The sequence below is a fragment of the Phodopus roborovskii genome, unplaced genomic scaffold, assembly GCF_943737965.1.
Source record: "Phodopus roborovskii unplaced genomic scaffold, PHOROB, whole genome shotgun sequence".
Lineage (NCBI taxonomy): Eukaryota > Metazoa > Chordata > Mammalia > Rodentia > Cricetidae > Phodopus > Phodopus roborovskii.
Genome location: NW_026126517.1, coordinates 27837153 through 27863361, shown reverse-complemented (window position 1 = coordinate 27863361; position 26209 = coordinate 27837153). Strand labels below are relative to the sequence as shown.

General features: G+C 40.7%; 1 protein-coding gene across 6 annotated transcripts in view; it reads left to right on the top strand.

The window, feature by feature from the left end:
- Window positions 1–18853, top strand: part of Dixdc1 (DIX domain containing 1) — an 80648-nt gene extending 61795 nt beyond the window's left edge. For all 6 annotated transcript variants that reach the window (XM_051197436.1, XM_051197433.1, XM_051197434.1 and 3 more), the window contains 3 exons: window positions 9426–9531; window positions 11024–11132; window positions 16767–18853. In XM_051197436.1, coding sequence (XP_051053393.1) covers window positions 9426–9531; window positions 11024–11132; window positions 16767–16847 — 296 coding nt within the window. In that variant the 3' untranslated portion in view covers window positions 16848–18853. The remainder of the gene's footprint in view (window positions 1–9425; window positions 9532–11023; window positions 11133–16766) is intronic.
- Window positions 18854–26209: the final 7356 nt, after the last annotated feature.

The following is a 26209-nucleotide window of genomic DNA, read 5'->3' as shown; positions in this document are numbered from 1 at the left end:
ACCACCAAAGTTAGACTGTGCAGGTGCCGACAGAGCAAGGCAGACTTGGTGCCCCTTTTCCTTGCAGTCTGCTGAGCTAGAGTCATCAGTTTTCCTTCTATTCTCTGAATGCTAATTCTGAATCCCCCTTTAACTGCTGCTCTTCATAGCTCTTGGTTGTTGATGCCCTGCGGTGCCATTTGAGGCCTCCCTCATTCCAGACCTAGACTGTCTCACAGCCTCTTTAGGTTTACTTTCCCATTCCATGTGGCTTCAAGCATTCTTGTATGTGGATTAGTTTTAAGGTTTTATTCTAATCCCAGCGCTTTTCTGAGCTTTGAGGGTATTGAATGCCAATGAGCTGTTCCTCTTCGTGAGTTTTAAAGGCACTTGAAATTCATTCCTCAAACTAAATGCAAACTAAGAGAGGAAAAACAGAAACTATAAAATCAGACATAGCTGCAGTGCAATCTTGGGGCTGCCAATCCCCAGTGTGCGTCTGTAGACAAGAATGTTAACCAGTGGCACTTAGTCTGTGTTTCTTGATTATCAAATTTAAATAATCTTGAAAGATTTGAGCATTGAATGAGACTTCACCTGAAAACCACTGGCAAAATACGGGGGCACACAAGAACCTCGAGGCAGTGGCATTGGGGTTACAGAGAGCTTTGAGCTGCCTGGGTGCTGGGAACTGATTTTGTATATGCTTTCAGGGGCTGAGCTTTCTCTCCTGCCCCTTACTTCATATTTCGAAAGTAACACAGCAAAGTTACTGCAATAAAATTGAGAGTTCATTTATAAACCCACACATACATACATACATGTATAAGTATATTTGACCTGGGATAAGTAGATATCCTACAACATGGGATCCTAACCTATTACCATGTGTATGTAAAAGATAGATCTATACAACTTCTAGAGAAGGAGAAATATACTTTTGGATGTGGCAATGGATTTCTCGATAGGACATCAAAAGCATGTGCAGCTAAAAATAATGGAAAGTTATAGTCGGTTATGTCTTTGCTGTTTACTCTTTTGGGGGCCTGTTACCCAGCTCCCAAATAAATACACATGAAGGCTTATTCTTTTTATGAATGCCTGGTCTTATTTTGGCTTGTTTCTAGCCAGCTTTTCTTAAATTATCCTATCTATCTTTTGCCTCTTGGCTTTTATCTTTTCTGTATACCTTTCTTTACTTCTTACTCCATTGTTGTGTAGCTGGATGACTGGGCCCTGATGTCCTCCTCCCTTTCTTGCACCTCAATCTCCCTTCCCAGCCTTCTCCTATTTAATCTCTGCCTGCCAGCCCCACCTGTCCTTTCTCCTGCTCCACTATTGGCCATTCAGCTCTTTATTGGACCAATCAGGTGTTTTGGACAGGCAGAGTAACACAGCTTCATAGAGTTAAATAAATGCAACATAAAAGGATGCAACACACCTTTGCATCATTAAACAAATGTTCTACAGCATAAACAAATGTAACACATCTTACATTAATATTCCACAACAGGAAGTAACGAGTGTTAACAGAAGATGTGGAGAAAATGGAAGTCTTCTGTGCTGCTTGGAGGTTGTAAAAATGCAGCCACTGAGGAAACAGTTCTCTAAAAAGCTAAACATAGCGTTATCACGGGAAGCCATGGGTGTATACCCCAAAGAATTGAAAACAAATGTTTAAAAACCAAAAAATCAACACAAATGACTGTCAACTGAGAAATTATATTATTCAGCTATAGGAAGGAATAAAGTAGTGATACACAATGAAATGTGAGTGAACTCTGAAAACACATTATGCGTACGGGATAACAGACCTGAAAGGATAGTTCACTTGCTAAAATGCCTGTCCCACAAGTGTGAGACCCTGAGCTCAAATCCCCAGCACCCGTGTAAGAAGCTATCAACAGGCTCCTGTATTTCAGTGCTGAGGAGGTGAGACAGGTGGTCACTGAAGCTCTCTGGCTACCTAGTCTCACCCAATCTGTGAGCTCCAGGTTCACTGAGAGACCCTGTCTCAAAACGTGTGGTATGGCAGGAAGTGACTGAGGAAGACATCTGACACCACAAAGTCAAAAAATATTTAAAAAAAAAAAAAACCAAAATGGCATACATTACATTTGTGTATTTATATGAAATTTCCTGAACAAGCAAAGTATTAGAGAGAAAGGAGGTTTGGTTAAGCACGTGGGAAGATCAAGGAAGGAGAAATGGTAAATGACCACTTTTTTATTACATTTGCTTATTTATAGTGTGTGTGTGTGTGTGTGTGTGTGTGTGTGTGTGTGTGTGTGGTGTGTTTGGGCACACACGTATCACTGTGCATGTGTGGAGGGCACAGGACAGCTTATGGGAGTTGGTTCTCTCTTTGTGAATTCTGGGGATGGGACTTGAGTCACCAGACTTGAGAAAGCACCTTCCTGCTGGCCGTGTGAATGTCAGCTTTTTCAGTTCAGGTTTCTTTCAGGGGTGGTGACAGTGTCTGGGGCTAGATATGGTGAGTGCTTGCACAGTATTGTGGTTGTGCTGTCACTGAATTTCACACATTGAATTTTATCGCATATGAATTTTGTTTCAATTATTAAAATGTGAACTTGAAATATTATAATTCTGACTTCTCCCTAGTATAGGAAGCTAGAACCTTGTACATTAATAGTAAGAGAAAGTTGGGTAGCCTAAAAAGTCACAAATTTTGAGCCCATCTGAGAGATGAGGCCATACGGAATTCAGCTAGTCTGGAACACAAACAGATGGCTTCTGGGAACAAAAGGATGCTAGCGCCAGCTTATGTGTGGTGAAGCCAGAAAGTGGGATGGGCCACTGTGCCACAGATTAGAAAGTTCCTAAGATTTCCTGCATTGCTAAAGGCTGAGCAGAGAACCCCAGGTGCCAAGGGCATAAGAGTTTGCAGACCATTTCCCACGAACTTACATGCATAAAAATGTTTGTTTGTGGGGACAGAGTAAAAAAAAAAAAAATGTCCCTGCTAGTGTAGGACCAGAGGAAAGGAACACTTCTGCTTCAAAACACAAACCCCTATCTGGACCATTGTCCATTGTGAAGCAAAAGACACCCGGAGAGAGCAAACCCTCCCACCCACCTCAACACCAGGCAAAGTACAGCCATGGGGAGGGGAACGTATGCAGTCCTCTATCATGGAGCAGAGGCAGGATACTTGTAGGCTTAGATCTTTAGAAGTCGCCTGTTCCTGGGGCAGAAGCAGACTGAGTGACAGGTGTGGCTCGGGGTAGCAGAAGTCTTCCTCATCTATGCTGTGAGGTACAAACAAGAAGAAAGTCTATAGCTGAGGATGGGGTGTTAGCACTGGGGAAGAATCCTTCAGGAAGCCACCTCTTCCTCCCAATAGAAATCTGGAGGAACATGAAGATGGGTGTGTTCTAAGATAACCTTAGCAACGAAGCCTCAACCTCTTCTTGGTTGCTTTAGCTGTCACAGCTCCTGTGCTGGCAGAGGACACAGTACACCATTTCCAGGAATGTTTTCACCCCTCCCTCTCTCTATGAGATAAAGTCAGTGTGATCAAACTCATGATCTCCTGCCTCAGCCTCCTGAGTACTGGGATTATCTACTGCCTTAACACAGGATGTCTGATATTCATTATGAGGACCAGCTGAGCAGTTGTGGCACACACCTTTAGTCCCAGAACTCAGAGGCAGAGAAAGGAAGATCTCTGAGTTCAAGACCTGTCTGATCTTCAGATGAAGTTCCAGGATAGCCAGGGCTACACAGAGAAACCCTGTTTAGAAAAACCAACCAACCCAAAACAAAACAAAACAATGAGAACTACATGGTCGAAGGAGAGAACTGACTTCCTCAAGTTGCCCTCTTACTTCAGTGTGTGTATTCACTGTGTTCCCATCCCCCCAACAAGAGTTTTTTAAAAATTATTTTAATTAAGGAACATTCTCAAAATCAAAGCGGGGGGAGCCACTAAGAACCAGATCAGTCAACAGAGTCAAATCCAAGTGTGACAAGGATGTTGGAACATGAGACCAGGAATTATAGATAACAGATTAATGTGTTCAGTGTTGTGATAAAAATATGCCAATGAGGGATTTTAATAATGAGACTATAGCAAGTCTTTTTTAGACTGCCAGTTCCCAAATAATGACAGGGAGATTTCTTATTAAGTATGAAAGCTTGGCCTTAGGTTACACTTGTTCCCAACTAACTCTTAAAACTTAAATCAACCCATTTGTATTACTATACCTTTGCTACAGGGCTCTACCTCCCCTCAACACACTGTCTGACTTCCTTCACATCTGGCTGGTGACTCTTCCTTGCCTCAGATTCTTTCCACTAGTTCCTATCTCTCCCTGGAAGTCCTGCCTGTTCTCTCCTGCCTAGCTATTGGCCGTTCAGCTCCTAATTAAACCAATCAGAAGTCTTAGGTGGGGGAGACACATCTTCACATAGTGTACAAAAAGTTTATCTCAACATTTACCCCTTTTAGTCCAATAAAAGGCTCTTTCTCTGACATCAATAAACTGTATACAATAAGAACAATTATCAGGTAAGAATTACATTCACAATTTCCATTCCGTTTATATTTGGCACCTTTAGAGAAAGTACTCTAGTATCTGTCCTGTCTGGGTGAGTCCAAAATTTTATACCTAAATCCCTTTCTATCATAACTTGTATTACCATCCTAAAAATACCTTTTTAGACCTTAAAGCATTTTCTTAGATAAACAACTTAAGCTTTTATGACTCTTAGTCTTTTCAACTTACCTCTCTTTTGTTTGAGTTGCCTTTTGTTGTTTTGTTTTGCTTTGCTTTGCTTTGTCTTTCAAAACAGGATTTCTCTGTAGCTTTGGAGCTTGCCCCAGAACTTGCTCTGTAGACCAGACTGACCTTAGACACTCACAGAGATCCACCTGCCTCTGTCTCCAGAGTGCTGGGATTAAAGATGTGTGCCACCACCACCAGGCTTTTGTAAGTTTCTTTTCTGAATTTGGTAACGTGGAAAATTGTAAAACTATAACTATCTAGTCTTCAACCCCATCAGAACCCTGAGGAGGATAAAATATTACCTGAGTAAATAGGAAGTGCAGGGCAAGCAACTTCCAAAACTATAGCAATGACAGAGACAGCTGGCTGCCTGGACAGTCACCCAAGGTTCCTCTGCAATGTTGGGGCATCCATCTTCAGCCTACAGGCCTAGAATATCTGACACACTTTCCTGTAAAGCAGGAATTTTGAAGGACTGGCCTCCCTTGTCTTGGCAAAGTTCAGCAGTCTACTTCCTTTGTGTCTTGCTTGTCCAGTTTGGACAACATACTGTTAGCAGTTGAGGCAAAGGCAAGAGCAGTTTCTTGCCCGGTGGCTAACTTTGCCACCTTTAAAACAAACTCCCCATGGAGGTTCTCATACCCATCATCTTTTTTTTTTTTTTTTTTTTTTTTTTTTTTTTTTTTTGAAGTAAATTGGTGCTGCCAGGAGCAGATGTGTCTCATTGTCATGAAAAAGCCTTATATTATTAAATCATCTTAAATGTCATATTATTATATCTCTGAAGTATTTGAAGACCACCTATCTGTGTAAAATATCTCTGTTTAACCTTGAAAACATATACACAAGGCCAAATAAAGCTTATTTCTGCTTATATCTAAACCCTTACTACAAGTTTGATTATCTTAATTATCCTAAACAATTTTCAATAGTAGCTTTCAAGGATTTGAACTTACATTTTTAAGTGAGTTTCACAGACATAATACCTTAAGCAAGAGTATAAATATGTATACAGTATGCTGAAGCAAAAATAACCTTAAATTTCTATCAATATACAAAACTCATACCAATGTAAAACATTTAAGACTAGTAGTTGCTTTTTAGTTTAAAAGTAGACTCAATAATCTACCCTTTTATCCTATCATTTCTATACCCCCTTCTTTCTTTTCATTCCCCATCCTCCCTTTCCCCAACACTAATAGAAGAGAAAGAAGGATAGAGGAAATAAAAAGAACAGAGGGAAGAAAGAAACAAAGAAAGAAGCCCCTGAATCTAACCTCCTTTGCTTAGTTTCCTCCATAACAATGACCAATAACAAGTCCCATCTGTTCTCTCCTGCCTAACTATTGGCCACTTGGCTCTTTATTAAACCAATCATAAGGTGCCTTAGGCAGGTGAGAAAGGACTAGACAGAGATTGTTACAGCATGAGGTAGAAGTTATAAGGAGTAAATTAGAGAGGTTAAAATAAAACAGATAACTACGAAGATGGTGTCCAGCATAAGCCTCAGTACACTCAACACAGCCACATGAAGAATCCATAAACTTAAAAACATGGTGATAGAAATTAGCAGAATTTCAACATAAAGAGAAAAGGAATATCGGACAGCAAAGAAATACAATGCAAGCAGAATCAGGCTAAGATGTGTGAAACTGGAAATCACTGAAGGAGAATAAGAATAGGACAGAAACAATTTTTGAATAGCTAAACCTGTTGCCACACACACCCAAAATGCCAGTCAGGAAGCTGAGGCAGGAGGATAATGAATTTGAGGCTAGCTGGAGTAGTTTGTGGGAAGCATAACAGTAACTAATTTGGTGGGAAAATGTAACTGTGGAATAAAACAAGAAACTGGGCTGATAATGTGGCTCACTTACCTAGCATGCATGAGGCTATAGGTCTGATCCCTAGCATTGCATAAACTGGATATGGTAGTGCATGCTTGTAATCCCAGGACTGGAGAGCTAGAGGCAGGAGAAGGTTGTCTTTGACTGTAGAATGAGTTGGAGGCCAGCCTGAGCTGCATGAGACCCCATTTACAATAGTAAAAAATAGAAAAAGAGGGGCTGGAGAGATGGCTCAGAGGTTAAGAGCATTGACTGCTATTCCAGAGGTTCTGAGTTCAATTCCCAGCAACCACATGGTGGCTCACAACCATCTGTAATGAGATTTGCTCCCCTCTTCTGACCTGTAGGGATACATTCAGATATACATAATAAATAAATAAATAAATATTTAAAAAAATAGAAAAAGATAATAGATGCATAACATTTGGTCAGGTCTTCTCTTTTTTAATGTGTGCAGGTGTTTTGCCTACATGTATGTCTATATACCATATGTGTGCTTTTTGCTCAGAAAGGTCAGAAGAGAACATTGGATTCCCTAGAACTGGAGTTACAGGCAGTTGTTAGCCACCATGTGGGTTCTGGGAATTAAACCCATATCCTTGGCAAGAGCAGTAAGTGGTCTTAACCACTGAGCCATCTCCCCAGTCACTTATCAGATATTTTCACCGTCAGTCACTTCTACCAGAGACAGTTGGAAAACAGTGGAGATCCAGCAGCAACTTGAAGAACCAAGTACAGTCCTTACATCTGTAGACTTTCCAGGAGAAGCATCTCTGCAGAACTCAGAGGGGTTACTGAGCTTAGCAGGCTAGAAGGTTCTAAATGAAGTTTTTTCTTTTTATATCAAAGTTTGCAAATTGCATCCTTTTGTTACCCTCTGCTTTGGGTCTTGGACAGGCTAGGGATCTAGCAGCTTAAGGAAGGAACTAGAAGGATTATAAAGCATGACTGGTCCACTTCACCAGGGTAGCTTCTCTGAGCAGTCTTCATGACACTAAAGAAACAGTTTAACATGTTTTAAATGGTGAGAATGATATGAAATTTTTGTTTGTTTTAAGACAAGGTCTCACTATGGGACCCTGGCTGGCCTAGAACTTGCTATATAGACCAGGCCTCAAACTCAGAGAAATACACCTGCTCAATATTTAGCCTTTTAAGTTTAAGCTTATGATTCACTTAGAATTATTTTTTCTAATGAGTATGAGGCATGGATCAAAACTCACTTTTATTCTGTTTTAATGGCTCTGTAATCTTCTAGTGCTATTTTTGTTGTTGTTTGAGACAGGGACTCACTGTGTAGACCTGGATGTCTTGAACTCACCGAAGTCTGCCTGTCATTGCCTCCCAGGTGCTGAAATTAAAGGTGTGCACCATCACGCCCAACTCTATATTTTATGTGTTTGCCTGCATGTATGCATACCATATGGGTGTAGTGCCTCTGGAGGTCAGAAGGGGGCATCAGAACCTCTGGAACAGAAACAAGGATATGAGTGTCCATGTGGGTTATGGGAACCTGGGTCCCTTGTGAGCAGCAAGTTCTCTTAACCACTGAGCCACCTCTTCAGACCCAAAATCTTATTTTTAACACATTTTTCCTGGTGCTTTATTGGATTTTAAGATTTTTGTAAATTCAAAATCTGCATATATATATATTCCTATAAATAGGGAAACTTCATAACAAAGACTATTTGGCAAAGTAATGATATAAATAGCAAAGTCCAGAGATCCTTTCTCATGAAAATGTTTGGGGTTTAGCATGCATATTTTTTCTTAGGGTTCCTCCTGCTTCCTCATCCTCCTCCCTTCTCCCCTTCCTTCCTCTCTGACACTGACTCTAAGCTATGTTTTAGGTGAGGGTGACAACATACAAAGTGGAATTGTGTGTGTGTTTAGTTTATTTGTTCCGACTGTTCTCACCATCTGATTATTAGTACAGACCCTATTTGCTAACTGGATGGATGTTACCAGAATCATCTATATCATGTAGTACAATATTTTCTTTCCCCCAAAGATTTATTTTTAGGAGGGGCAAGCTGGCTCAGTGAGTGGAAGCATCTACTGCCAAATCTAACTACCTGACTGCAATCTTTGGTCCTGTGTTGTGGAAGGAGAGAACCGACTCCTAAAAGTTGTTCTCTGATCTCCACACACACACCCACACTAAAATAAATGTAATACATTTTCAAAAAAAAAATCACACAGGAGTCTAGGTATGGTGGCCTACATTTTTTATCCCAGTACTCAGGAGGCAGAGGCAGGCAGGTAGCTCTCTGTGAGTTCAAGGCCAGTTTGGTTTATATCATGAGTTCTAGGCCAGATAGGGCTACCTAGTGAAACAAAGTCTAAAAGAAAAAGAAAAAAAAAAAAAAAACACAGCACAGAACCCCCGCATGTGGAAGGTCTTGTGTTTTGTAGACTGAAGCACTTTACCTCTGGGTTTTCTTCCATTGTTCCCCTCCCACCCCCCCAAACCACGTGAGTATTCTTATTCCAAAATCTGAATGTAGGCAGTTTGCAGGTCCTGCTGGGTGACTTGCTCTGAGTCCCCTGAAATCTGGCCAGGCAGTATTCTGACCTCTTGATCTTTAGCAACAGTGCTGTCAGAGCAGGAAATCCTCTGCCAGAAATCCCTGGGGTGAATGGGAAACAAGGTCCCCACAATGATGCCCAGGCCCAAAGCACCTGCTGTCCTCGTGGTGATAAACCATGCTCTGTGGACATGGGGCTTGGCAAGGCTGATGCAGGAGCTGTGACCTCCCACAGCTTCAGTCTCCTGAGACTTTTTGAGTACACAAAAGAAGGAATAGTTTGGATGGAATTCAAATGTTCTAACCAGAGTCTCTGATTGCAGCACTGCCTCATTCCCAGAGTTCTCCAGCCGTCAGCAGCACCTGTACTAAAGTGCTCTATTTCACTGACCGGTCACTCACGCCCTTCATGGTCAATATACCAAAGAGGTGAGACACGCAAGTCATTATTTCACTGTAAAAACAGCAACAGGAAGGAAGGAAGGAAGGAAGGAAGGAAGGAAGGAAGGAAGGAAGGAAGGAAGGAGGGAGCAGTTACTGACAAAAGAGCAGCTTGTACAGAAAGAATAGCTTGGGACATAGAGACTCTATGGCAGGTTTTGATTTGGTTTGGTCTGATTTTTGGTTGTTTTGAGACAAAGTATTACTATGTAGTCTTGGCTGGTCTGGCACTCTCTATGTAGACCAGGCTGACCTCTAGCTCATAGAGATCCACCTGCCTCTGCCTCCTGAGTGCTCCACACCCACCATATAGTGGCCTTTTAGAGGGGGAGCAAGAGCTACTGCTAGGCACAAGAATTAATAATCATATTTTGATTTAAGTTTTTTTGAGATGGTGTCTCACTATGTAGCTCTGGCTGGCCAGCACTCACTTCGTAGACAAGTCTAGTCTGGTCTTGAACTTACAGAGATCAACCTGCCTCTGCTTCCCGAACACTTAGATTAAAGATGTGCAACACCCACCACACCTGGCCCCCGGGAGCAGTAATTGTGCTCCTTGTCCTGATAGCTGTACAAATATGCTCCAAGTTTGGAAACACTTGTTCTTTTCAAGTATTCAAAAAAGCGCCTTCTGGTAGCCATGACCTCTACTGCCCTCTTGGGTGACTACTTGTGGGTTTTATTACTGTGCGATGATGGCATCTCATGCCTGTAAGAATTTATGTGGGAAATGTTCCAGGAACTCAGTTCAGTGTACTTCCTCCCAGTGGAATAGATAAACACACTGTAAGGGAGATGGGGATGTACTTCAGTGGCCATGTGCTTGCCTTGCATTGCTGAAGGTATTGAACCCTGCAACCAACTCCTTAGAGAGGCTCTGAGGTTCTCCAAGTCTGCTGGGAGACTAGGACTGGGCAGAAGTGAGCTTTCTTGCCCCAGAGGAACTGCTGAGCCTTGAGCTGGGGAGCTGGGTGGTACATACCTGTATAATCTTAGCACCTAGAGGCCTAAAACGGCTGTGAATCCCAAGTCACCTTAGGCTACACAGCAAATTCAAGGCAAGTTTGGGGCTACAGAGTGAGACTCTGTGAAAACAAAAACAAACCAACAAAACCCCATCTGTTGAATTTAATTTTATCAGACTATTATCTCATGTGAGGAAACTAAGAAAGCTTAGGTATATTTATGGTTTTTTCACAAATTTTATTTTGAATACCTTATTTTCGGATTAAAAACAGCAAAAGCAATGATTTTGAGTTCTCTGATCACCTGATGTATAATGCCATGCTCATTCCTAGTGGTGACTGGTTGCCCAACCACTGCTATTTTAGTGATACTGGTTATCAGGAGCCCTGACCTAGTGTTAAAGCCATGCTCTCTCTGCCTGTTGACTTTGGCGAAGGCATAGATTTAAAGCTAACACATTACCTCCCCAGCCTATTTTAACAGGCTATTTTGGTGCACTCTTTTTCTGTTACAGGTTGGGGGAGGTGACACTGAAGGATTTCAAAGCCGCTATTGATCGAGAAGGGAATCACCGGTACCACTTCAAAGCACTGGATCCCGAGTTTGGCACCGTCAAGGAAGAGGTAAAGAACCGTGGGCAGCTGGGGGAGTATTACTGGTCTCTCCTGAACTAGCTCTTTTGCTCTATTTCTGTAAAGAGACACTCTAACCAAGGCTGGCTTGCTTTACAGTTTCAGAGCTTTACTCTGTTATCATCATGGCAGAAAGCAAGGTGGCAGGCGGGCATAGCTATGGACAGCAGTGGGAGAGGGAGAGGGAGAGAGAGAGGAAGGGAAAGAGGGAGGGAGGGAGAGAGAGAGAGACAGCGCATGCACAGAGATGACTTTGAGTCCATCCCCAGTGACACACCTCCTCCAACAAGGCCACCCCTCCTAACCCCTCCCAAGTAGTGCCAGTCCCTGATGACTAAGCATTCAAACACTTTCCTGTTCAGCCCACCACAGTTCCCCTGATGGAGAGGTTCAGTTCAGGGACCCATTACCTTAAATTCCACAGAATGGCCCCTGATAGTCACAGCTTTTTTTTTTTTTTTTTTTTTTTTTTTTACTTTATTTTTTGTAAATAAGTATTTTGTTTAAATGTATGTCTGCAACCCTTATATATGTATGGTGCCCAGGGAGACCAGAAGACAGTGTTGGATCCCCAGGAACTGGACTTATAGACAATTGTGAGCTGCCATGTAGGTGCTAGGAATCAAACCTGGGTTTTCTAGAAGAGTAGCCAGTGCTATTAATCACTGAGCCATCTCTCCAGCTCCAACGACTGAATTTTTTGTTTTTGTTTGTTTATGAAAAATTTTGATAAAATTTTTATTTTAAAAAAGAAGTAGTGTTTAAGTTAAGTAAGAACCCTAAGACAAGGGGCAGGGACTTGCAATTACTGTCCCCTCCATGCAAAATCCAAGACCATAAGCAACACTTTCTATCTGTATCCAGTTGTTATGAAACATCACAGTTTTGTTTGTTTGTTTTCTAGACAGGGTTTCTCTATGTAGCTTTGGAGCTTCTCCTGGAACTTGCTCTATAGACCAAGCTGGCCTCGAACTCACATAGATCCACTTGCCTCTGCCTCCTTAGTGTTGGGATTAAAGGCATGTGTCACCACCGCCCATTGAAACTTTATAGTTTTTTATATTTATTTACTTACTATGTGTGTGAGAGTGGATGGTTATGAGTGCATTTGCAGAGCTCAGAGGACACCTCCAGGAATTGGTTCTCTCCTCTTAACATGTGAGACCAGGGGATTAAACTCAGGTTGTGGGACTTGATGACAAGTCCCTTTTGAGCCACCTCATCAGCTCTTAGAAAGATTCTTCCTGCTAAGTTTCAAACCCGGACAAACAGTTGAGGTGACTACTTAACATATCAAAGTTGGACCTATCTGCCAGGTTCTCCCAGGATCCTGCAGTCCCTACCTGTTACAGGGTATGGCTGGCATAACCCACCCTGTACCCTGAACTCTCCAGCCCAGGAACTGTGCTGCCCTTCCCCCAGAGGCTCTTCCCTATACAAACCAGACATTTTGGTTACCCTTCCCTTTTGTACCTTTGACCTCCAGGCTGCTGCACCTGGCTCCCCTCTCTCCTCTCTCCTCCCCCTCTCCCACAGCTCAGTCTGGTGGAGTCCACGCTGTACTCTCCCAAATATCCCTGCCTCTGACTATGCTCCCCCTCATGTATCATTACTAAACTTAGTCCTCCACCCAACCCAGGAGCAGTCATGTGTTTCCTTTCCTTTTTATTTCTCTTCCTTCCTTCCTTCCTTACTTTTTTTTTTCCATGTATTTGGTGCCAAAACCTCAGGAGTGGCTTAATGAGTTCCCTGTTCCCTCTCCAAGGACCTCAGTCACTTTGAACCAAGCCACTGATCAACTCTCCTAAGATGTGTTTGGAACATTTGATTCTGCTGGCTTTTGCCACCCACCAAATTTGATTCTAGAGTCTGCCTCTTCAACTGCTTCTTCCCTCCTCTTTAACTAACCATCCATCTCTCCTCGCCTACTCAGTAACTGTCCTCTCTCCCTTTTGGGCTGCCCACCACATAGGCATATATCCCTGCTACAATCTTTGGGCTGCCCACCACGACGGAAAATCCCTATTGCACCCCTTTGGCAATTCCATTCACTAAGATACTTGCACCTCTCCAGCTGTTTTCTCCTCTACCTTTTCTAACCACTTGTCTCTCCCCTTCTACCAAGTGTCACTTCAGAGCTCCCTGCTTTGTCTACTTTTACTACAAAAGCCACATCAATATGCCAGGAAGCCTCCTCTCACCCTACTGGGCCCCCATGGGAATGGATGCCTCTTCTCTCAGTCCACTTGGGGATGATGTGGATTGAAATTCTTGTTACCAGGACACTTAGCCCTCTGTTCCCTCATGGCTGCTCAGCTCCTTCCTGGAATGTAGGAGCTGCCTTCATGATCCTGGGTCTGCACGCTTTTCCTTGCCCCTTCTTCCTTTTCTCCTTGGATTCAATTCCTTTATCAGACTCAGGGTTTCTTAAAGCCTTGCTGTCTTACTGAAAACTGCTTAGGCTCGGTATAGCTTCATGGCCAAAGATGGCACACTGAGTTCCAAATTCTCACAAACTGTAACGACTTCTGCCACCACATGTAGGCAGACTGGGGAATGGTGCACTAGCTCACAAAAAATGACATGGAGACTTATTATTGATTATGAAAGTTTGACCCATAGCTTAGACTTGTCCCATTAGTTCTTATAACTTAAATTAACCCATTTATATCTGTTTTGTCTTGTGGCTTCCTACCTCTCTTTTATCTTATACTTCTTGTTTTTTCTCAGTGTCCTCTGGCATCTCTTCCCTGCCTCGATCTATCTCCTTTTCTCTCTGCCTGGAAGTACTACCTAACCTCTTCTTGTCTAGTTATTGGCCATTTATCTCTTTATTAAACCAATCAGAAGGTACGTTGGCAAAGACACAACTTCACAGTGTACAAAAAGATTATTCTACAACATGTTTCCCTTTTTGCCTTCAGAAAGAGATCCCTGAGTCTAATTTCCTTTGTTCCTGATGCTGGCTCCACCCCACAGGCAGCACTGGTAGCCACACCTCTGTATGCTAAGTACCAACCTGCCTGAGAGACTGCAGGACTAGAGACTCAAGTCCAGCTCCTTGTTCAGAATGTTTCTCAGGTCCTATGTTTGGATATTCAAGCTTCCACGTTAGGTACCAATATATGTGGATTTTTTGGAGGGGGCCACCAGCCCACAAAAAAATGATATGAAGACTTATTATTAACTATAAAAATCCAACTCTATAGCTTAGGCTTGTCCTACTAGTTCTTATAACTTAAATTAACCCATTTATATTAATCTATATTTTATCTCATGGCTTTTTTACCTTTCTTATTTTGTACCTCCTGTTTTTCTCTGTGTTCTTTGGCATCTCTTCCATACATCAATTTATCTCCTGTCTCTGCCTGGAAGTCCCACCTAACCTCTTCTTGTCTATCAGTTGGCCATTTAAACCAATCAGAAGTTACTTCAGCAAAAATTCATATTTACAGTGCACAAAAAGATTTTTCTACAACAACCACACAAGCAAGTGATCCCAAATGTCTCTTATCTCTAAGGCTTTATAACTTACCACTCTTAAGTCTTTTATCTCTATGATTTCTCTGGGCTTTGCTCTCCAGAAATCTTTTAAGACTATCCTGTAAACAGTCTTTATCTCAAGATTGATTTGTAGATTCATTGGGTATGGTTAAAGAATCTATAAAACTGTAACAGATTTGGCTTAAAATTTAAAGCAAAAGGCTTATAGTTAACCTATACATAGAAATTTTAATTATAAGACTTTTGTTACAAGTTTAAAGCCAAATTTTGTTACACAGATTTTATAGATTTTTAAATCATACCCAATGACCAGCTTACACTTGCTTTTTTCCACAGAACAAAGTAATTGACAATCATGAACAGTCAGCACTGTCCACATCATAGTAGGAACTCCTGATAGTAGAAACAAGGCATGGTTTCTTCCTAACTGTGCTAGATTGAATGTAATTGGCCCCCACAAGTTCATAGGGAGTGGCACTATTAGGGGGTGTGGCCTCGTTGAAAAGAATGTGTCACTGTGGGGCAGGCTGGGAGGTCTCTTTTGCTTAAGCTTCTCTCAGTGTCGCAGACACATCCTGTCACCCTCTGATCAAGATGTCGCCAGCACCATGTCTGCCTGCATGCCGCCATGCTCCCCACCATGATGATAATGGACAGAACTTCTGAAACTGTAATCCACCACCTCAGTTAAATGTTTTCCTTCATAAGCGTTGCCATGTTCATGTCTCTTCACAGCAATAGAAACCCTAACAAGACACTAACCCTTGAATATTTTCTCAGCCTATGCTCCTCATCATCCATTTTAAAAATATAACCTTCTTTGGAGAAAAAAATTCTGAGTTCTGATATATTTTCAAAAATGCCTTTATTGTGGTTATAGTACAGAAAAAATTTGAGCTCCTTTAATATTTATTTTTATGTGTTTAATTTAATTATGTGTTTTGCCTGCATGTATGTGTGTGTACCACATTCCTGCCTGGTGCCCAAACAGGCCAGAGGATGGTATCAGATTCCCTAGAAGTTGAGTTACAGGTGGCTATAAGCCACCATGTGGGTGCTAGGAACTAAATTGGCATTCTTCTGCAAGAGCAGCCAGTGCTCTTAACTGCTGGGCCATTTCCAGCCACTGGTCTTCTTTACACCCCTTTCTATAGGATGCCTTGTACCAACATGGTCTTCTTTCTTGTTCTTTAAATACATATGTTATTGCTTTCTCCTAAGAGGGCCAAAGTACTTTGTGGATTAAAATTTACTATTCTTATAGTATTAGAATGTTTTTATCTCCCAAAATTAGGATATATATATATATATATATATATATATATATATATATATAATATATATATGTGTGTGTGTGTGTGTGTGACATACACACACACACACACACACACACACACACACACACAGTCTCAACTTAAAGGATAGAACCAAAGACATAGTCTAAGTAATTCTTTTACACTTCCTTAACCGTAATGTTTAAAATCCTATTTTTTAGAGTTTTAAAATTATATCAAAAATTTTGTGTGGGGCTGGAAAGATGGCTCAGTGTTAAAGAGTGCATACTCTTGTAGAAGACACAGGTTGGATTCCTAGTGCTCATACAAGTGGCTTACAACCTCCTGTACCTCCAGCTCCAGGGCACCCAATGCTTTTTGGCTTTACAAGCACCTGTACTCATATGCACATGCCTGCACACACATGCATATAATTACACACTCATACACACAATTAAAATTAATCCTAAAAACTAATATTTGTATGTGTGTTTGTTCTCCAAGTCAGAGACAACTTGTGGAAGCTGGAGTTGATGCTCTTTTTTCCACTATGTGGGTTCTGTCATTGAATTCAGGCCATCAGGTTTTATGACATTGCCTTTAGCCACTGACTCACCTCACCAGCCCTTAACTCTTTCTCACCAGTAGTGTTGTTTACGTGACTCTCTCTACCTTACTTCACTCTGTAGTTTCTGTTCTGTTGAGATGGGGTATCACAATGTGACCCAACCTGGCCTGAAACTCATAGCTATCCTCCTGCTTTGGCCTGCCTGGGCACTCCAGTTATAGGCATGCACCACAATCCAGGCTATATTTTTCCATTGTGGATTTTTTTTTTTAAACCCAGGTTTTCCATGATGATGATGCCATCCCTGGATGGGAAGGGAAAATTGTAGCCTGGGTGGAAGAAGACCACAGAGAGAATTAATTGGACCCTGGACAGTCCCTGGCTACTTCTCTCAGGAAAGAGGACTAACACCAGAGTACGCTGAGAAGTTTCTAATCCATGCTGCCAAAAGGAAGCTTCTTCAAGTATGATGGTCACGGGCCAGTCCTGTTTGTGTGCCTGGCATAACTAGCACTTAAATCTCTGTCCAAACACAGACCATGGGTTTGTCTGGAGCTCCTTGTCCATGGGAACATTGTTTTATTCTACTCTGAGGACACCAAACCGAAGGCCTTAACCACCAGGGATGGATAAACCCTCTCTTGTAGGGTCATGGCTGCTATTGTCTGGAACCTGCAAATGGATGCATCTCTCCTTCGTGTTACAGTGTTCATTTAATTGGCCTCAGTGATTGCAGCCATCACAGTCCCAGCATCTTTGCTCACACACAAGGCAAAGGTACCAACTTTTCTGCCTCTTTGCAGACATTGCAAACCAGGAGGAACTCGTAAAGTGGTACCAAAGATGAAAGCCCACTTGTGTTTGTTGACCTGGACATGGATGATGCTGACTTGTTGACTGGGTGGGAAAGGGTTGCCCATAGTGTGCTATTCTATGCCAAAACCATAATTAAGACCCTGGGCTGCCTCTTCTGGTTTTAATGGCTTCTGTAGCTTGTAGGCATTTTTCATGAACTGCTGGTTTTCCCCGGGGACTCATTAACTTTAGAGCCATTTATTTTTCTTCAAACAGATGAACTTTGTGTTTGAAAAGACTAAGAAGTGAGAGAATACGGAAAGGTGCTGCTGCCCATTTCTCTGTGACTCAAACTCATGGCATCTCCTTTGCATTTACAATTTGTTTGTGATTTGAGTGCTGAGCACGATGTACTGGTCTGCCTCTCATTTCAAGGCTGGAGTTATTTTTTGTTATATATTTAGCCTGGGCTGTTCCTTTAGGGCACAGTGGAACCCATGGGGCATGGAGCATGATTGTGAATGGCAGGGTGAGTTCGAGGTGAAGAGTCATTTCTCATTGCAACATTGTCCAGTATAGAAGCTAAAGAGTTCAACTTCCAGGTTATTCAAATAACTTGGGCTTTCTCATTTACACAGCTAGCACGATCCACCAAGCAGCCATGATATTGCTATAGTCCCTCAAAGCGGTCTCCAACCACTGCTGTACACTGCCAAACAGAAGAGTGGGACAGATGGGTCAGTCTTGGGATCTGCCTGTCTCTGTCATCTCCCATTTCAGCCATTTGAACAGACTACTCTTTGGAACTCTGAGATAACATTTTATTGTTTATATATAGACATGTCTTTTAAAAATAGTTCAGGTTTGAGGATTGTTTTGTACTCGTTTGCTTTTGTCTGAGAACCATGTCTATTTTTGTAAGTCAAGTGTGACTTCAGTGTAGTCCCACATCCCCTGCGCTGTCCACTTTCTAGTGCCCAGTAGCTTTTCTACAGTCTCTTCTTACCACCTCTTGTGGCTTCAGAACAAGCTTTATTTTGTTACGAGTATACTAATGGCAGTTCAGTTCCTATCCAAGTCTCCCTGCTGTTCTAGTGCTGGAGGTTTTTATTTTTTTTATTTTTATTTTTATTTTTTAGTTGATTGCACTTCTAAAAGACATGAGATCAAAAAGTCCTTTCAAAAAGAAAGTCTTTCATGCACACTACCCTGGTCTTCTACTGAAGAACAATTTTTCATCAGCTGTAACTAGGAAAGTCAGCCATAAGCAAGAACAACTCATTGTGAAATCCAACAGAAGAAAACAGTATTATTTCCATTTTTTTTCTCAAGATGACTGGATGGAATAAAAGTGCGTTTATCACCAATTTCTTCGTTGCATGAATTTTAATGTTTTGCTATCTGACAGCATGAAGGTGACAAGGCTAAACTTCATTACTGTAGTCCAATTTACCTTGAATGTCTCTCTTAACCCAGACTTCCCTTGTCTGTTTTCTTTCAGTGAACAGTCTTAATATTATGTGGAATTAACTTTTCAGCAAAAATTAAATCAGAGAAAGAGCTTCAAAGTCCTCTATACTGTGTTTAATTTTTATCTCTTTTTGGAAAAGGAGCCACATGGCCTTAGTCCCTACTACATAAAAGCCAGGGTTCAGTGTGGTGGAGGGGAGAATGTAGTTTATCATGTACCATGGGTAAAACGGCCAAGCATCTCTACTGGAGGGTGTATTCATTAGTTCCTGCACATTCCGGGCCAGGGGTCCTCATTCCAGTCCAAAATGCTGGATTCTTCAGCACAGGAGCAAGCATGAATTCATTCTGTTTTGAATAATCCCCTATTTGGCTGTACTCCAGGACAGTGATGCAAAATCTGTGGGTCACAACCTCTTTGGGGGTTGAATGACCTCAAGAGGTTGTTCAAGACCTTCAGAAAATATATTTACATTATAATTCATAACAGTAGCAAAATTACAGTTATGAAAAAGCAACAAAAAGAATTGCCTGTTTTTTTCTCTTTTTACTCTTTGACTCTTTTAGCTTTCTTGGGGGGGGCTATAACCCTCCCCAAGAAATCACACATGGAGGCTTATTCTTACCTATAAATGCCCAGTCTTAGCTTGGCTTGTTTCGAGCCAGCTTTTCTTAAATTACCCCATCTACCTTTTGCCTCTGGGCTTTTTCCTTTTCTTAATTCTGTGTATCTTACTTCCACTTTTATTCTGTGGCTGGCTGGGTAGCTAGCCCCTAGGGTCCTCCTCTCCTTTTCTTGCCCCTTCTACCTTCTCATCCTTCATTTCTCTATTTATCCCCTCTGCCTGCCAGTCCCACCTGTCCCTTCTCCTGCCTTGCTATTGGCCATCCAGTTTTTATTAGACCATCAGGTGTTTTAGACAAGCAAAGTAACACAGCTTCATAGAGTTAAACACATGCAACATAGAAGAATGCAACACATCTTTGCATCATTAAATGTTCCACAGCATTAACAAATGTAACATATCTTAAAACAATATTCTACAGCAATTTTCTGGTTGGGGGTTACCAGAACATAAGGAAGTTACTAAAGTGCTGCAGTATTAGGAAGGCTGAGAACCGCTAGAACCTGTGGCTCAAATATATTGTTTCCTAGTGGTATTGGTGTGGTCCCATACTACTCCAATTGTCTGGTCCATCCTGCCATCGCTGAATTTTTTTCTTGGGAAAAACTACACTTGAATGTTAAGGAATCTTAAAATAATCTCTTAACCATTTTTTTTTTTTTTTTTTTTAATGTAAGCCAGAGCTAGGAGGGATGGCTCAGTGGTTAAGAGCACTGAATGTTCTTCCAGAGGCTTTGGGTTCAATTCCCAGCACCTACTAGCCTGTAACTCTAGTTCCAGGGGATCTGATACCTTCACCCCAATACACATTAAAAAAAAAGAAAAATTGTAAGCCAGGCATAGTGGCTCAAGCCTTTAATCTCAGCACTGGAGAGACAGAGCCAGGTGGATCTCTGAGTTTGAAGCCACCCTGGTCTACAAAGTGAGTTCCAGGACAGCCAGGAGTACACAGTGAGACCCTGTCTTGAAAACAACAACAACAAAAAATAAAACAAATGTACTCATGTGTAGAAATTTACCCCCCCCCACACACATACACCTGTATGTAAAAATAACAAGTAAAATAACAAAAATAAATCTTTTAAAGGACCTCATAAGTGCTAATTTAGTTATTTAAAACTGAAGAATAGCCTCTTCTTGATCAAGTCCCTAGATCACCTGGTTTTGGAACACTTTACAGTTTGTACCTAAAGCTTTTGCCTGGTGATAGATTATACATGTTTGTGATTCCAGTATTTGGGAGGTTGAGACTGAAGGAGTATCCGGTTGATGTCATCTGGGCTGCATGAAAGAAAAAAAGGGAAGGGAGGGAGGAAGGGAGGGAGGGAGGGCTAAATACATTTGGCAACAGCAATGCACCTTACAGACTGACTTTTCAGGTCCTTTGACTGGGATGTAAACAGGAAATGATCTTTATGTTTTACATCCAATTCAAGAGTACTCAATTATGGAAAAGCATTCTGGTTATAATTGAAATTTTCATTTTTACCCATAAGCATTGTGATTGCACACTATTATTTGTTGAACTTGTTAAGAGGTATAGCTTGCTTAAAATACTTATGTGTGTATATATGTTTGTATGTATATATATATATACATAATTATATATATATTGCATAAGTATACACACATGTATAAATACACACACACACACACAGTTCCATTTTCTTAGAAACATGGAAGTTTGTAACCACTGCTTTCAGAGATTATTACCATGGGTTCTGTTTTGCAGTGTTTTCACAAAAGCTTTGTTATGTCAGAGGTTTCTGATTATCAAAGTGATAGCCAGTTTTAACTGCCTGTATGTACCAGAATTGTGAACAAGTCAAAACCACACACACACACACACACACACACACACACACACACACACACACTGAAGAAAATGGGGTTTACAAACTAAATCCACTTCATCATTTTCATTTATGTCTCTTAACTGGGATCAGTCAGTAAAGCCATTTACATTTAGTGAAGATAAATTTCCTCAAGTGATCTCCCTGGTAGCATGTTTACTCATTCTTAGGAAGGTGGAGATAAGGGCTGTTTTATTGCTAGAGATATTTCACTGTTGGTATTTCTAATGTAAGCACAAGGTAGATTATTATAAAAAAGGATTAGCTAGTTTTCCACCTATTTGAAATCATATGTAAATGTACAGACACATAAGAACCAGAGAGTATAAACTGTATGGCAATATTAATCTTCAAATGCAGGATCCCATGCATGCTCTCTATCACTGAGTCGCTCAGGACCCCAGCCAGAAATGTATATTTATTTTTTTTCTATTTTGAGACAGCATCTCACTATGTTATCCAAACTGACAGATTCAGATGATTGATTAATCATCTTCCTTCAGCCTCTGGAGTAGCTAGGATCACAAGCATGAACTATCACCCCAGTCCAGATACTTAAAAGGATCAAAATTCATAAATCAATGTAAAGGCTGCCTCCCGCAAATTCAGGCAGGGTTTCATTTATCACTAATGTTATGGATTTCAATGTTTGGTATGTTTCCACCTTTAGCTCTGAGTGCATCCTTTCACTTGGCTTCTGATTACATACTTTCAACTTTGTTTTGTTATGTTAAAGACAGGGTCTCACAATGTAGACCTAGCTGGCCTGGAGCTTGCTAAGTCAGTCTGGCTTGGAAATCATGGAGATCACCTTGCCTCTGTGTCTCATGGGCTAGGATTTAAAAAAAAAAAAAAAAAAAAAATTTTTTTTTTTTTTTTTTTTTTTTAAGGTAAGAGTCCATGTGTGTAGCCCAGGCTGGCTACATGGCACTAGAACAGTTGTGTACCAGCATGCTGACCATCAGTTTAGCTTTTTTTTTTTCAGTTTCTTCCTGTGTTCTCGGTGTTCTCTGACCATCTGTATACTGAGAACTCAGTATAAACACAACACATGCTTCCTCCTAATCTAATATTACCTTCAGCTCAGAAATGACGAGGCTTTCTAATTATATAGCCATACAATGTATATTTATTTAATACATGTTGCACATAAATCATTAGTCAATAACTCAAAAATCATGCACACGGAACTGTTATTACTATATTAACTCAGGAGACAAAGAGAAACAATAGATTAGATTCCTGAACTGTCTAACAGATTGGTTTGCTATAAAGTTATGAGTCACATAATGATGGTTTATTTATGACCTATATAGTATACAAAGATGACCCCCCATGGTGATATGATTTATTAAAGCCACTATAGATCAAAATAGAAAAGCAGCACTATACTAGTTAGCCATAGAAGCCTGGCACACACCTTTAATCCCAGGACTCAGGAGACAAAGGCAGATGGATCTCTCTGAGTTCAAGGCCATCCAGGACTACATGAGATTGAATCAGTCTGAAAGAGTAACAGAGCTCACGCTTTTGATCCCAGCACTAGAGAGGCATGAAAGATAGGAGCAGGGCATTCAGTAGTCAGTCTCAGGATTATTCTCCAGCCACGCTGAAGAGAGGCAGCGGTCTGAGGCTTGGAGAGAGCTCGTGGAGACAGGATCAGCCCTTTCAGCCTGAGGTAGCGGTAAGAGATAGTGGTTTGGCTGCTTTGCTTTACTGATCTTCAGCTTGAAGCTTGAACCCTATTATCTGTCTCTGGGTCTTTTATTTTTTTGTGCTACACCCACCTCCTTAAGGTTAGTCACCAAGTGTTTGTGTTGCTTGGTGACATTGCAGCCACCACTGTTCATGTGAACACAATCATTTCTATGACAGGGCTTCTTGAATTTCTTCTGCTTGTATTCTGTGAGGAATTTTCACATGATCCCCAGGTATAGAGGTATATAAAACCACAAATAAAATATTAAACAAACACATTTATTTAAAAACAACTTTTTGGCATTTCACCAGTTATTGAAGATGAAATCAAATTTTTATACAATTAGATATTCTTTATTTTTACGTACAGAATTAAATCTATAAAATGCATTATGTATGTGTATGAGGTTCTTAAGGGATAAGTTAGAATTTAAAGCCTCGTTACCTTAAATATAATTTCTCACCCATATTTATGAAAACTGCATTGGAGAGATGCTGGAAAAATTACAGTGGAGAGATGGCCAACCCCTAAACTTGATGACTTAAGTTCTATCCCTGGAACACATATGGTCAAAAAGAACAGACTCAATCTGTGGAGGTACTTCCCATGTATATAAAAGTGGAGGGAGACCTGAGATTTATTGTCATGTCTACTGGCTTTCATATACGTAAATAATGCATCCTTCAAAAGGAAAAAAAAAGAACCAGACTCTTAAAAATTGTCTCTGAAAAAAAAAAATGTTCTCTGACCACCTTCATATATGTGCCCTGAACACACACACACACACACACACACACACACACACACACACACACACTTTATAAATTAAAAACTACAAGTTAAGAATTATGACATTTTTGGCACCCCTTCTTCCCACAAAAAAAATTAAAGAACATAGTTTGTGGTGAGGCTATGAGGAACCAGGCAATCCCATACATTGTTGATGGGGAACACAAATGCTTTGGGGCATAATACAGCAAAATCAAGCAAAATTATATACATATCTATCTTCATATCCATATATATATCCATATGTGTGTGTGTGTGTGTGTGTGTGTGTGTGTATATATATATATATATATATATATTTTTTTTTTTTTTTTAAAGGGTCTCATGTAGCCAAGACTGGCCTTAAACTTACATAGCCCAGGATGACCTTGAGCTTCTGATTTTCCTGTTTCCACTTTCCAATTGCTGGGATTACACAGTTCATCAGGTGCTAAGTATTAAACTCAGAATTTGATGCACACTAAGCAAACTTTTCTGAGCTACATTCCCAGTCCTAATATTTTTTTAAATGTAATTATTTGTACAGACATGTGCATGCCATAGTACAAATTCTTTTTGTTGTTGTTTGTTGGTTTTGTTTGTATGTTTGTTTATAGACAAGGTTTCTCTGTGATACAAAAAAACAAAACAAACAAACAAACAAAAAACACCCTGGCTGTCCTGCAAAAAAAAAAACACACCAGGCTGGCCTCCAACTCAGAGATCTGTCTGCCTCTACCTACTGAGTGCTGGGACTAAAGGGGTGCCTAACCACTGCCTGCCTGGCATATAAATTCTTTATACATGGTGTTGAATTCATAAAGACATTCTCACACAGTATATATTTTGAATACATTCCTCTCCATAACTTCTTACCCCTCCTCTTTTTCCTATTTCCCTTCCCATAATCCTTTTTCTCATTTCACATTTACTTCCTTAATATATATGTATATGAATACATATATATGAATGATTTTTAATACAAACTCTAGGATCATAAATAATAAAATATACAACATTTGTCTTTCTGTGACTGAATTAATTTGCTTAATGAGGTTGTATTCATGTTGTGAAGGACAAAACTCCATTATTTGTGACTGAAAAAGTTACACTGTGTATATACCACATTTTAGTTAACTATTCCTTTAGGATGGACACGGTGTAGTCCTGTACATGAGATACTGTGTGTGAATGAAGCTGCAATGAAGACTGATGTGTTAAGTAAAGAAAACTGAGTTAAATTTTGGCTGAATAAATGATACTGCAATATAGAGCACCAATATTTTTCAGAGTTGGTTTATATTTTGATTTATGATTGTCGATAATGAGATGGTTGTTTCACATAAGTATGTAGCATATGAGCTGGCAGATAGCTCAGTGTGGGGCTGCTGAGATGGTGCAGAGGTTAAGTGTACTGGCACATACCCAAAATAAACGTAATAAAACTTTTAAAAGTATGTAACAAAAAATGTGTATTTGGAAACATTTCAGAAATTACTGGTAATTCTGTCCTAAACTCAAACACAAATCATCTGCAGCAATTTTAAATTCAAATATAAGAATCCAATCCAAAGATACACCATTATAATTTTTACCCACTAAGGAATACCTGTGGGAAATTGTCTTTGTTTTCTGTAATTAAATCATTATGTTCACATAAGAACCGAAAACTTTGTACAGTAAAACTAGTGAGAATCATACCATACATGGTGCATCCGTGCCAAGGTGTTTCAAGCAGCGTTGGCTGGCCTTGTGAGACCCTGAGGTCATGCACCGGTCTGTCCTCAGAGCCAAGACTGCAGTACGGCGGTGAGATGAAGTGTAGGCAACAGCAGCAAGAAGCAACCTAGATTTGGGTGGTTGTGTTCGCAAACTTTTCATTGTTGCCATTTTTTTTTTCTTTTGAACTCCCACATCGTTACTCCACAGTTTAAGAAATCTTTTTCTATTGAGTTCACACACCTGCAGATTGTGGGGACAATGCATTTTGCAAAGTTGTATCTTAAATCTTTTTTTTTTTTTTTTTTTTTTTTTTTTTAAAGACAGGGTGTTATGTAGTATGTAGCTCAAGCTGACCTGGAACTTGCTATATAGACCAGACTGGCCTGGAACTTAGTGTTCCACCTGCACCTGCCTCTAGCCTCTGGAATGCTGGTATCAAAATCATGAGCCGCTAAGTCCGGTATGTTTCTTAATTTCTTAAATCTTTTCGCTTTTAGGATACCTTGGTAATTTGGGGGTGGCATAACCGTTTTTGCAAACAAGTATTTTTATATAAGGAATATAATTAGCCCTCCGAGACAGACTCGAGATGTAAAAACGTACCTTCCTCTTGGCTGCTCTTCACACTATTTGCCTGAAAGCCCTGTTGCTAACATTTCAGGTGGGCTAGGGACCTTTGCAACCTAGAACAGCCTGCAAGGGGCTGGGTCTGCAGCCCAGGGGCCACGCCCTGAACCCTGCAGATCACTGGCGAGCGTTTCTTCCTCCAACTTTGGGCAGAACCCAACA